This window comes from Apodemus sylvaticus, chromosome 10, assembly GCF_947179515.1.
Source record: "Apodemus sylvaticus chromosome 10, mApoSyl1.1, whole genome shotgun sequence".
NCBI classification, from domain to species: domain Eukaryota; kingdom Metazoa; phylum Chordata; class Mammalia; order Rodentia; family Muridae; genus Apodemus; species Apodemus sylvaticus.
The window spans coordinates 1,838,019-1,849,854 of record NC_067481.1 but is presented as its reverse complement, the minus strand read 5'-3'; the positions used below and the strand labels follow the sequence as shown (position 1 = coordinate 1,849,854).

At 53.0% G+C, this 11,836-nt stretch overlaps 2 protein-coding genes across 2 annotated transcripts; both read right to left on the bottom strand.

Annotated features, from left to right (window-relative positions):
- Window positions 1-2,757: 2,757 nt before the first annotated feature.
- Window positions 2,758-6,305, bottom strand: Pycr1 (pyrroline-5-carboxylate reductase 1). Its single transcript, XM_052197496.1, has 8 exons — window positions 6,224-6,305; window positions 5,692-5,825; window positions 5,419-5,489; window positions 4,651-4,830; window positions 4,176-4,397; window positions 3,941-4,033; window positions 3,623-3,786; window positions 2,758-2,933 (listed from the first exon to the last, which is right to left on the bottom strand). Exons 2-8 carry the CDS (start codon window positions 5,756-5,758, stop codon window positions 2,801-2,803), a joined length of 930 nt encoding a protein of 309 aa, XP_052053456.1. The 5' UTR covers window positions 5,759-5,825; window positions 6,224-6,305; the 3' UTR covers window positions 2,758-2,800.
- A 3,077-nt stretch (window positions 6,306-9,382) lies between these two features.
- Window positions 9,383-10,983, bottom strand: Myadml2 (myeloid associated differentiation marker like 2). The gene has a single exon (XM_052196369.1). It carries the CDS (start codon window positions 10,981-10,983, stop codon window positions 10,060-10,062), a length of 924 nt encoding a protein of 307 aa, XP_052052329.1. The 3' UTR covers window positions 9,383-10,059.
- Between the last annotated feature and the right edge of the window lie 853 nt (window positions 10,984-11,836).

Sequence of the window (11,836 nt, the reverse complement as noted above, 5' to 3'; positions counted from 1 at the left end):
GCCCGTGCCACCACACCCAGCCTCAAAAAGTAGTTCTTTACAATGTATTTCTTTGGGGAGTGTGTCTACTCACTAACTGTAGCTAGAGTCTCAGAATACAGAGAATTACTCTTTTTGCCTTGTGGTGGTTTGAATAGAAGTGGCCCACACAAATTCATGTGTTTAAATGCTTGGCCCATAGGGAGTGGCACTATTAGGAGGTGTGGTCTGGTTGGAAGAAGTGTGTCTCGGTGTGGACAGGCTTTGAGATCTTATATACTAAAGCTATGCCCAGTGTGTGGCTTAGTTTCCTATAGCCCTCGGGTCAGAATGCAGAGCTCTGAGCTCCTCCTCCAGCACTGTGTCTGCTCCCAGGGTGCCTTGCTTCTCTCTATCAAGATAAAGGACTGAGCCTCTGAAAGTGGAAGCCAGACCCAATGAGATGTTCCCTTTAGAAGAGTTGCTGAGGACACAGTGTCTTTTCACAGCAGTAAACCCCCCTGAGACATGCCCTCTGGGTTTCTGTGGCTTACCTTCATCCTCCCTCCCTTTGCTCTTTAAGAGAGGGTCTGTAGGTTCTGCAGGCCAGCAGCCAGCAGCAACCTCCTGCTTCAGCCTCCCAAATGCGGGGACCACAGCCATGAGCGCCCATGCTCACCATGGTTTTTGTTTTTTATTTCCCAGTCTAGCTGCAAAGCCTTACAGTCAAGAGTAACTGGGACTTTCTAGACATGTTAGCACAAGCCTTTAATCTTTGATCCCAGTCTTCTGGAGGCAGAGGCAGGTGGGTCTCTGAGCTCAAGGCCAACATGGTCTATAAAGGCCAGTTCCAGGACAGCCAGGGCTACACAGAGAAGCCCTGTGCCAAGAAAACAGGGAGGTCGGGTGGTGGTGGCGCATGCTTGTGATCCCAGCACATGCTTGTGATCCCAGCACTCTGGGAGGCAGAAGCAGGCGGATTTCTGAGTTCGAGGCCAGCCTGGTCTACAGAGTGAGTTCCAGGACAGCCAGGGCTACACAGAGAAACCCTGTCTCAAATAAACAAACAAACAAAAACAACATTAAAGAACTAGAAAGTCGGTTCTGCAGTTAGGAGCCAAGTCATCTTCTAGAGTGTTCCACTCTCAACAAGTCCCAGAGGACAGGGTAGCTGGCAGTGGCCTTCAGAGCCACCTGAGCTCAGCTCCCAGCACCCACATGGAGTTCACAACTATCTCTAACTCCAGTTCCAGGGAATTCAGTTCCCTTTCTGGCTTCCAAGGGCACATGGTACACACAGTTTAATTTTTTTATTTTATTTTTTATTTTTCAAGACAAGGTTTCTTTCGTGTACCCCAGCCTGTCCTGAAACTTGTTCTGTAGACCAGTCTGGCCTTGAATTCACAAAGATCCACCTGCCTTTGCCTCCTGAGTGCTGGGATTAAAGGCATACACCACCACCTGGTTTAAAAATATTTTTTTTAAAAAACAAATATGCCTGGTGTTGTGACATACACTTCTTTTAATCCCAGCACTCAGGAGGCAGAAGCAGATGGAACTCTATGAGTCAGAAGCCAGCCTGGTCTACAGAGCAAGTTCCAGAACAGCCAGGGCAGAGAAACCTTGTCTCAAAACAACAACAAAAAATTAATAAATAGGCTGGGGGTGGTGGTGGTAGCACGTGCTTTTCTCTTTCTTTCTTTTCTTCAAGACAGGATTTTCCTGTGTCATGGCCCTTGAATCTGTCTGTCTGGGGAATTCCAACACTTCCCTCAAAAGGTTTCCTTCTCACTAGGAACTTGACCTTGCATGGCCTGGATCAGCCAGCAAAAAATCTCCCTTGGCAAGCTACCTGGTTAGGTACTAAAGAGGTTGGTGCCCCTCACCATGCCTGTGTGCCAAGGCCTGCCTACAGCGCAGGTCTTCAGGTAGGTCAGTCATGGTGCAGGCACTGAGGCTCTGTAACCCTCCATTCTCTGGGAGACCTTCAGTCCAGCTGCAGCCAGCTTCCCAGTGCCTGTGCTACTGTCCCCCCCACCCTCAGTATCACACTCCCCAGTACAAACAGGCCTCTCTCCATATGTGACAAATAGGAAAACTGGAGCTTTGGGGAATTTTTTTTTTTTTTAAATTCAACTGAAAGGATAGGAAGAGAAATAGCAGTGTTTGGTGAATCGAGGAAAATGCAGGCGTTTTGTCAGCTACCTGAGAAGCTCTTTTCCCAAATGCCTAGTGGGGCCTTTGCTAAGGCATTAATTCCCTAGAGGGAGGTAAAGGATGTCTGGGACTAGCCGGTCACCATAGAAAAGAAGAGGCTATGGATAAACTATAAAAACCCCACAGGCCGGAGCTCCAGAGGACGCTGAGGAGGAGACCTGAGAACCCACACTATTTTGAGCTGGCACTTGAGTAGCAATGGAGGTCCCCAGTTGTAAGTGATGTCCCCTTCCGGGCTGACCTGGCTGTGGCTAAGGCCCACTGCGGGGATATTCTGTGTTGTCTGAGAGCACCAGGACAGAAGCCTCAGGCAAGAAGAGAAGAAAGAGAAGAACTGAGTGGCTCAGGTGTTGTGTACTTAACGGGAGTTGGAATCAGAGTATGCCCTGAGCCCATAAGTTCAAGTCTTGTCTGGGCGACATCAAGCCACTATCTTAGAAGATAGGAGGACCGTGGCGTGCTAGCCCTCATCCACAATCCCAGCACTTGGGAGACCGGAGTGAGGGATGAATAAATAGTTCAGAGCTAACCTGGGGTACACTGCAAAACCCTGCTTTAAAGGAAAGGAAGTAGGGCCAGGAGGAAGGTTGGCAGACGAATCATTCTTGCCTGCTGGGACCAGCTGTCAGGGCAAAGGTTTAACATGATCAGAAGACAGAGAGGCCCCAGCAGAGGAATCCAGCTTCACCTTGTCCAGTACAGTCTTCTTGATGGCAGCAGGGGAGACGGTTTCCTGATCAGCCATGGTCTGCAGCTCCCTAGAAAAGCAATGGGACGCTGACTCTGAGCCCCTCTGCCTGCCAGCACCCACAATTCCCCTTGGCCAGCCACCCCACCCCCGAATAGCTGCATGGCCACTTCTAACACCACTCGGGGTCAGCCTGGCTACAATGCCTGGCAAGACCCTGCTGCTGTTTTCTTTATGGGCCTAGGTGGCAAGGTCCTGTGTCCAAGCCTCACAGACTGGCGCTGAGAGGCTCTAAGAATTTGTCCTAGTAGGTGGCCAATGGTAAGAAAGGCTGGTGGTTTACCCTGTAGACACGAACCCAGCTAGGACAGGTTAAACAAATTAGCTAAGATGACAGCTTGTTAGTAGCTAATTTGTTTAACCTGGGAAAAGCAATGACGAAAGTGCTGGGCCTGGCCCCCCATACTGCCCAGCCTCCCTTCTAGCCTGGATCCCAGGTATGATGATGAAATGGAAGGAAGTCTATATTGCAGGACCAGAGGAGATCCATGGACATGTGTGGATCCGCTTCTTACAGGACAATGAAAAAAAGCAACACTGCATAGTGTGACCCAGAAACCTTGAACCTTCCAAAATCCTGCCCAGGGCTAGGACAGGGCTCAGTGGTATCCACTAAGTGATTAAGTGTCATGAAGCCTCTGAAGCCACGAATTCTGGCGTATAGGCATGGGTGGTGGAGAGGTGGACGGCAGAACCTACCGTGTGCGGATGCAGGAGGCTTCCACGGCGTTGATAAGCAGGGAGCGGAAGCCCCCGCTCTCTAGCACATGCAGAGCATGGATGGTGGCCCCACCGGGAGAGCAGACATTGTCCTTGAGCTGGCCTGGGTGCTGTTCTGAGTCCAGTAGCATCTTGGCTGCTCCCTGTAGCAAGAAGGGGGCTGATGGCAGTAGGGCACCTACCTGCCTCTAGAGAGTACAGTCCTCAGCCACCAAAACACCCGCTGACTCCCCTCTCAGGTGTCCCCAATTTGGGTTTAGCAAGGAACAGCTCCCATCTGTATCTAAAAGGACTTACCAGGAGGGCCTGGGCCCCCAGGCGCACCGCCAGGCGTCGTGGAAGCCCCATCTTCACACCACCATCGGCCAGAGCATCCAGGGCTGTGAAAGCCTGCGGGGAGATTGTATCCTCAGCCTCCTCTCTGGGACCCAGAGCAGGGTGCAGCAGAGACAGAGGTGCACAGAGGCAGGCCCTGGGAACCGCCCGCAGCCCCAATCTGATCGCCCATCTTGCCCATCGCTCCAGCGCTCACGTAGGCTGGGCCGCTGCTGCTGAGGCCCGTGACAGCATCGATCAGGTCTTCCTCCACCTCCGTGCAGAAGCCCACGCTGCCCATGAGCTGCTCCACGAGCTTGCCGTCCTCCACCTGAGCGTGAGTACCTGTGGCATACACAGTGACCCCCTCCCGCACCACGACCGGGGTGTTAGTCATACATCGGATGACTTTGGGAGCAGGTTGGAACGCTGTCAGCTTCTGGAAGAAGAAGAGAAACCAGCTCTGTCACTCTGGTGGTGGCCGTGTGTCCTCATCCCAGGCGTGGAGGTTAGTACGGGGACCTGCTTCCCGCGCTGGGCATTTCCTGAGTTCTTGCTGTGGGCTCGGCCACTACACCCTGTGCGTAGGTACTGCGCAGGTACGGAAGCTGGACACCAAGAGCAGAGCGCCTGACTGAATGCTGCACAACCCCCCCCCCCGCAGCACTATTTATCTGGCCCATGGCACCCACCTTTTCAATGGAGTTGATGGTGACACCAGCCGCACAAGACACCACGATGTGCCTGTCCTCGATGTCAGCACCAATTTCATCCAGGATGAAAGGGATGATGTGCGGCTTCACGGCCAGGAAGAGCACGTCACTGTGGCGCACCGTCTCCTTGTTGTGGGCTGTCAGGTTCACCCCTATCCTCTGTGGGGGTGCAAGGAGACCCGGCTTGCCTCATGGGCCGTCTGCCCACAAAGCAGAGAGTAGAGAGGCCCAGAGGCTTCTGGGTGACATGGGAAAGGCACTGTGCCCTGGAATGGGTCCTCTTTGAAGTAGAAAAGGGACTTCACAGACTTCTAAACCACAGCCCGGCCCACCTCACCGCCTGCTGCAATGGCTGCAGTCTCTGCAGCTGCCTGCCTTCCAGATGTGGTGCTGGTCTCCAGCTGGAGACCCCCCCCCCCGCCCCCACATCTTCAGCCTGAAATCCTGGCTGAGCCACACCAAACAGAAGCTGTACTCGCCGTCACCCTAGCAACTGTCTGATCTCCGCGGCCCCGGTAGGGCTCTAGGTAGCCCCAGTCCAGGCTAGCACTCTCTCCCACCAGCTGTGTTCGCAACAGAGCAGGGGAGCAGTATCTGGAGGGTCCCTGCGGCAGGTGGCAGGTCTGCTTCTCCCCGTGGAGTAGGGGACTGAACACCTGGTCCCCACACAGCTGTGCTACACACCTAACCCTGGACCCTAAGTCTAAAGAGGGTCAAGCTTTCTATCTGCTTTCATCTGGCACCTACCCGGAGGGCAGAGACCGTAGCTTGGTCCATGTCTGGAGAGCTGGCCATTATCTTGTGTGCAGCCAGAACACCTGTAGGGGACAGAATTCCTCTCTCGAAGCTAGTTCCAGCCTCTCAGCCCCACATTGCTAAGTAGGAGACAGCAGGAACACCCTCCACCTCCTTTAGGGAAGCAACCCCAAACGTTGGCAGCTGCCATTTCCCAGAGGACTGAGGCCACCAACACAGACACTCCACGTTAGCACTCTCCCTGGCACCCGAGGAGTCTACTACCTGCAGCTGTGAAGCCCTTGGCCAGGGCAAAGGCTAGCTGCCCTGCTCCGATGAAGCCTACGCTCATGTCTGGAGGTCCACGACCCACAACCTTCACAGCTGATGCCGAAGCTGTAGGGCAGCAGAGAACTGTACTATAGGATGGAAAGCGAGATGTCGGGTGGGTGGGACCAGGTCTGGCCGCTCTGGGCAGCCAGGTGCTCCCCAACCCCCATTCCAGCCTGCGTAATTTCTATGTTACTCCTCGGCTGGTTGGGCTGGGAAGTTGTCCCAGGCTACCCCAACACCCCGTACCACCACCACCTGCCGCCCGGAGCCACGATGCCTGTTCTGCATCTGAAAGTTCTGAGCCCTCTGCAAAGGGCTCTGGGAGCCATAAGGAAAGAGACTGATTGTAGGGGAGGGTCCGAAACCCAGAGAGCCCTCAACATCCGAGTCCCCAGTCCATTTCCAGCTTATTTCCCAGAAGCCCTGTCCCCTAAGCCTTCATTCCAGGAGTCCCACCCCCAGAGCCCCAGGTCCCGCTACCCACAGCGTAGTAGCTGCTCCAGCACACACGCACGACGGACTGCCCAACCCCCTGCACCCGCCACGCGGCAACCGAGCCCCCGGCACCGCCCCCACTCCACTTCAGCCAATGATCTGTACGCCCTCGGAGAGCTAGCCAATCCAGAGCTGCAGCTGGAGCCTTGTGCATTGCATCATGCACAGGACCGGGACAGATGCTCCTTGCTCCCGCCCTGAAGTGAGTGGTTTGCGAAAACAGATCAGTACCCACAAAAGCCAAGGGTCCCATCCTCTATCTGTTGTCTTTTTTTCTTTTTAAAGATTTATTTAGGCCGGGTGGTGGTGGCGCACGCCTGTAATCCCAGCACTCTGGGAGGCAGAGGCAGGCGGATTTCTGAGTTCGAGGCCAGCCTTGTCTACAGAGTGAGCTCCAGGACAGCCAGGGCTATACAGAGAAACCCTGTCTCAACAGAAAACAAAACAAAAACAACAACAACAACAACAAAAAGATTTATTTATTTATTATTATAAATAAGTACACTGTACTTATTTTATTTACAACTTATTTGTTGTCTTATTGCAAGTGTTTTTTGTTTTGTTTTTAAAGCTGGGCACCTTCTATAGCCACAGGCCCATTACTTCCTGAACCACCTCCATCCTACAGTATCCCCCAACCACGGGTATTGGGGATATTGTGCTCTGGGCATCCATAACCTCTAGAGGTGTTAGGGGCCCATCTGGTGTTGGAGCTGCAGAGCAGTGTGAGTTCCCGCAGTGTGGGATTCCAGCACACTTGATTCCAGCGCCCATCCCCCGACCCTCCCTCCTCACCCCACTCCCTCCTCACCCGACCCTCCCTCCTCACCCCATTCCCCAGCCCCCTTAGACGTAGCTTGCTTATTTTTCCCCCTGTTTTGCTTGTCTCCTTGGATAAAGACAAGTTGCTTTAGAAAAGTAATTTTAAAATCACTAGGAGGGGCTGGAGAGATGGCTCAGTGGGTAAGAGCACCGACTGCTCTTCCAAAGGTTATGAGTTCAGATCCCAGCACCCACATGGTGGCTCACAACCATCCTTAAAGAGATCTGGTGTGTCTGAAGACAGCTACAGTGTACTTACATATAATAAATAAATCTTAAAAAAAATCACTAGGAAGTTTCCAGCGTGCAAGACTTGGAGAAGGGGTTTCCATCCCTTTTTCTTGGCCCTGGTGACCATCACCCAATCTAGGAGACTGCTCTGTGGTGACAGTGTTCACTGTGTGGATGACTAGTTCCATACTCAACTCTACAAAAGAAGAGCAGGCTAACGTGACGGTGACAGCCCAAGCCTACGCCCAAAGCCTGAAGTTCAGTTTCCCCACGCAGCTCCTGACTTGAGACACTTCCCAGGGTTAGAGACAATGCTCAGTGCTTGAGCGCTTCTTACCCTTGCAGAGGGCCTGGATTCTGTTCCCAGTACCCACATGGCAGCTAGCACTAATTCCTTTCTAGGGATCCGACAGTTCCTCTAAACTCCTCAGTCACCAGGTATGCAAAGGTGAGCACACAAACATGCAAGCAAAACAATTACACACATAAAATAAACTATTTTTTTTAAATGTATGCTTTCCTCCAAGTGATAACAAGCAACACTCTTAAACCAAAGAAATACAGTTCTGTCGCCTAGGGAGCCCCCGAAACTTACTCCCATTCTCCTCTTGAGTCCTAGCCCTCTCCTCCTCTGCCTTCTCTGGGACCTCTGAAATTTAGGTTGGATGTGATTCTGGGGGCAGAATGCCACTGGACAGTGAGGACATTGGGGACTTAGAGAGCATGCAATATTTCAGAGTTTTGGCTAGTAAAAGAATAAAAGAAACACCCCCTGGGAAAAAAAATCAGTCAAAACTCGGTGAGGTATCATGCACCAGCAATCCCAAAGTCGAAGCTGGAGGATGCCCAGTGAGAGGCCATTTTGAACTACACTGTGAAACCCCGCCTCCAGGTGGAATAAAAGAAAACGGAGAAACAGAAGGCAGGTATCATGGCTTCGTTGGGGAAGATAGCTTGCTTGCTTCAAAAGCCTAACAACTTGACTATCTGAATTGTTTCTCCCAAACCCATATAAGGTGGAAGAAATAAACTAAGTGCACAGCGTTGTCTTCTGGCCTGCAAGCATGCACTCTGGTCTCCTCATCACACGGACATCATACATGTACAATACTAATAAATAAGTAGAAGCAATGGGTCCCTCTCTAGGCAGGATGAAGATGACTGGCACAGACTCTGCCATCCTGGTCTTCTGATGGTAACACTTTCATCACCAAGGAAACCTGCAGACCCAAAGGCTGCCTGTGTCTGTCCAGCCCAGTAAGAGACACTGGTCTTAACTCAGTTTATTGGCTGATCCGGTGTGCCCTCCCCAACTGGCCAGGAAAGAGCCACACAGTCCCACACCAGGTCAGGCTCAGAGCCTAGAGTCTCGATGTTCTCAGTTCCACTGCCCAGAGAGGGCAGAAGCCCCTGTGCCTGTGGTCTGGGCCCTGAAGACCACAGTATGGAGCTTTGGGTGCCTTGAGGAAAGAAGAGAATGAGCCAACACTGGTCTTTCTTTGTATTTGGCCTGAGCCACCCTAACCCGTTTCTTTTTCAGAAGGCTCAGACAAGGCTCAGCCTTGGCTGTATTCCAGGACTCAGAGTACACCAAAGGACAAATCCTCCCTCCCAGAGACTTGGTTTAGGCCTTCTCTCAGAGCATGCAGTGAGAAGGTAGCTGAAGTGGCCCTGAATGGAAATGACTCCAGTGAGCCTTGTGTGGGTAGCCGGGAAAGGTAGCAGGCCAGGAAAGAACGGTCATCAATCTTTAATTTCTGCTGAAGGACCTGAGGGACAGTCAGTTGACAGGCTGAAGGGCTTCCCAGGATTAGTCCAGACTAGGCTCTTGCATAGGAGAAGCTGGCTTGAGACTGAAGAACACTGGTGCTAGCAAGTCGTCCTGGTGTTCAGAAACAGCTGGCTAACTAGATGGCTTGAACGGAGGCCCAGTGACCAGGCTCCATCAACCAGTGGCTGCCCCAAGAGGCTCTTCGCTGTGAGTCAATACTGCCAACCAAGCCAGCCTGCAAGAATCTGTGGTAGACACCTCAAAAGCTTCTGGGTCATGGCCTGCATTGGGTGTCTGGTTGGATACTCCACCACTGTCACGAAATCATCTTCTTTCCACCGTGATTCTGGTGCTGACCTTTGACATCTGGCTACCTGGGAACCACAACACAGTCCTTTCTCTGTTTCAAATGGCTGTGGCCACTGGGATATGCCTAGACACAGGTGAGACCCATGCTAGCTGCCAGCTTCCTCAACAAGCGATCACAACCCTCCCCAAAGAGACTCTTCTGTGGGTTCAGGCAAGGAGGAGCTTCCAGCTCCGGCATCCCTTCCACCGGCCTCGCTCCCCACACATTTCAACCTCAGGAAGTGGCCCGATTTCTAACTTATATGACCCCAGCTAAATGCTATCTCAAGACTGGCCCACCTCAGAAGTTCATTTAGCTTTAATGTTCCCATCTGCAAAATGGATTACAATGGCATCTGCTACAAAAAGTCCTCATTTGGTACAGTGACTAGCGTTGACTTCAACGATGGCCGGGAGACTGAGCAACAGGGAGACAGGAGGACTGAGAGTCATTAGCCACCCTCTTCCTCGTTCAGGGCCTCCTGCCCCTCGGTCCTTCCTCTTTGCCTCCCTTAGTGTGCTAGACACCCCCAAGAGCAGAATGGTCTGAGCCTCCCTGCCCCACCTCCCGCTTGCTTCCCTAAGTCTTAGTTCACCTTGGTCAGCTGTAGGGCACTCAGCCAGAGGAGATGGGTGGGCCCTCACTGGCCAGGCTACAGGGTGGGCACGAAGCGGATCCTCTGGGAGTAGGCGAGATCAGCGATGTAAAGGAGCAGGTTGACATAGGTGAAAATAGCTACCACCAACTGGCTGTCCCAGGGGCAGCTGCCTCGGAGGCAGTCTGAGGGCCGCCCTGGCTCCCCGTACTTGGGGTCGAAACAGAAGACTGGCCAGATGACTGCAGCACTGAGGTATAGGAGCACAGCCAGGAAGGTATACACTACCACTAGGCGGTCAAACGGGCATCCCAGGCCCCCCGTGTGTCCCATCACGCTTAGGACCACCACGCCCACCGTGGCCATGAAGCACAGGCTGTAGACCGCCACACACCACTGTGTGGCCACGTAGCGCCCGTAGCGGCTCTCATGGACCAGTGCTCCAAATATGATGCAGGCCACAAAGGCCTGGACGATCTTGAGGAGGCCAGACACTGTAGCCATGTAGCTGGCTACCTGACCCGGCCGTGCCCGAGTCAGGGCCACTTCGGCAGCGTAGGCCAGAAAGAGGAGTCCTGCGAAGACGCTGGCTGCCAGGCGGAAGTTTCGGACCATGCATCCGGCAGGCTCAGGTGGGCACTCCAGCCGAGTGAAGTACAGAGGGTAGATGACAGCGGCTGTGGCGCACAGCAGGGTCGCCAACATGGCGAAGGCTGCTGTGAAGTTGCCCCAGGAAAGGCGCAGGCAGCTGTGGAGCCTTGTAAACTCACAGGCTACCACCAGTACTGAGAGGGCGAAACAGAAGCCCCAAGCAGCCATGCAGAAAGTGCCCTGGACACCCCCAAAACCACCTCGGTGAGCAACCAGACTGAAAGTGGTACAGCCAAAGGCCAGCTGCAGCATTCGGGCTGTCCCCACCGGCGAGGTCACAGCGCCTAAGTGCAGGTACGCACCCCCTGGGGGCTCCATGGTGCTGCCCATCAGGTCTGCCTCCCAGCCCAGCCCCACCCTGTGCCCAGCTACCCTGGGGGTCTGCCCAGCTGAGAGACCTCTGTCTTCCGCGGCGACAGCAGGTGCTGGCAGTCTGCAATGGCAGTGTTAAGAGTGACATTGCAGCAGAATGTCTCTCTGCTGCCTGCGTTGGGAGCCCTCCCCCCAGCGCTATAAATAAACAGACTGATCAGAGCCCGGGAATAGCAGCCTGCATGCTAGTTCCCATTCTGAGGGACATCTGACCCCTGCATCCCACAAAGAGCCCCAGTCTACTGGTAGTAAGCCTCTGGATGCTAGCCGCCCACCTCCTGCCGCTGACTCACCTGCATCTGTCAGTCGGGTCAGTACGGTGCGGTGCGGGGGAGGGGCTGGGCGAGAACCGAGTGCAGGGGCTTGCCTTCCGCTGAGGCGGTGAGCAGCTTCTGGGTTTAGAATGCTAGGGGAAGGGTACAGGGAAGTGGACAAACAGCAGAGGGCTCCAGAAGGCGTATGAGACTTTGTTATTGTTGTCTTATGGGCCAGAGTCACCTGTCCTGGCTCAACTCTTCTTCTTTCCTTTCTTTTAGCAGAACAAAAATAGGTTTATTAAGAAAAACAAAAAGATTGAGAAAGAATTTCTGAGAGTGGGAAGGGGTTCCAAAGAAGAAATACCACATCAACTCTGCCTTTGTTGGTTTTTAAAATTTATTTATTTATTTACTTATTTTGGAGACAGGGTCTCAAGCAGCCCAGGCTAACCCCAAACTCACAAAAATAGTTGAAGATGACCTTGAATTTTTTTTTTTTTACTTAAAAAAGTTGTTTTAAACTGGGAAGTGGTGGCACACGCCTTTAATCCCAG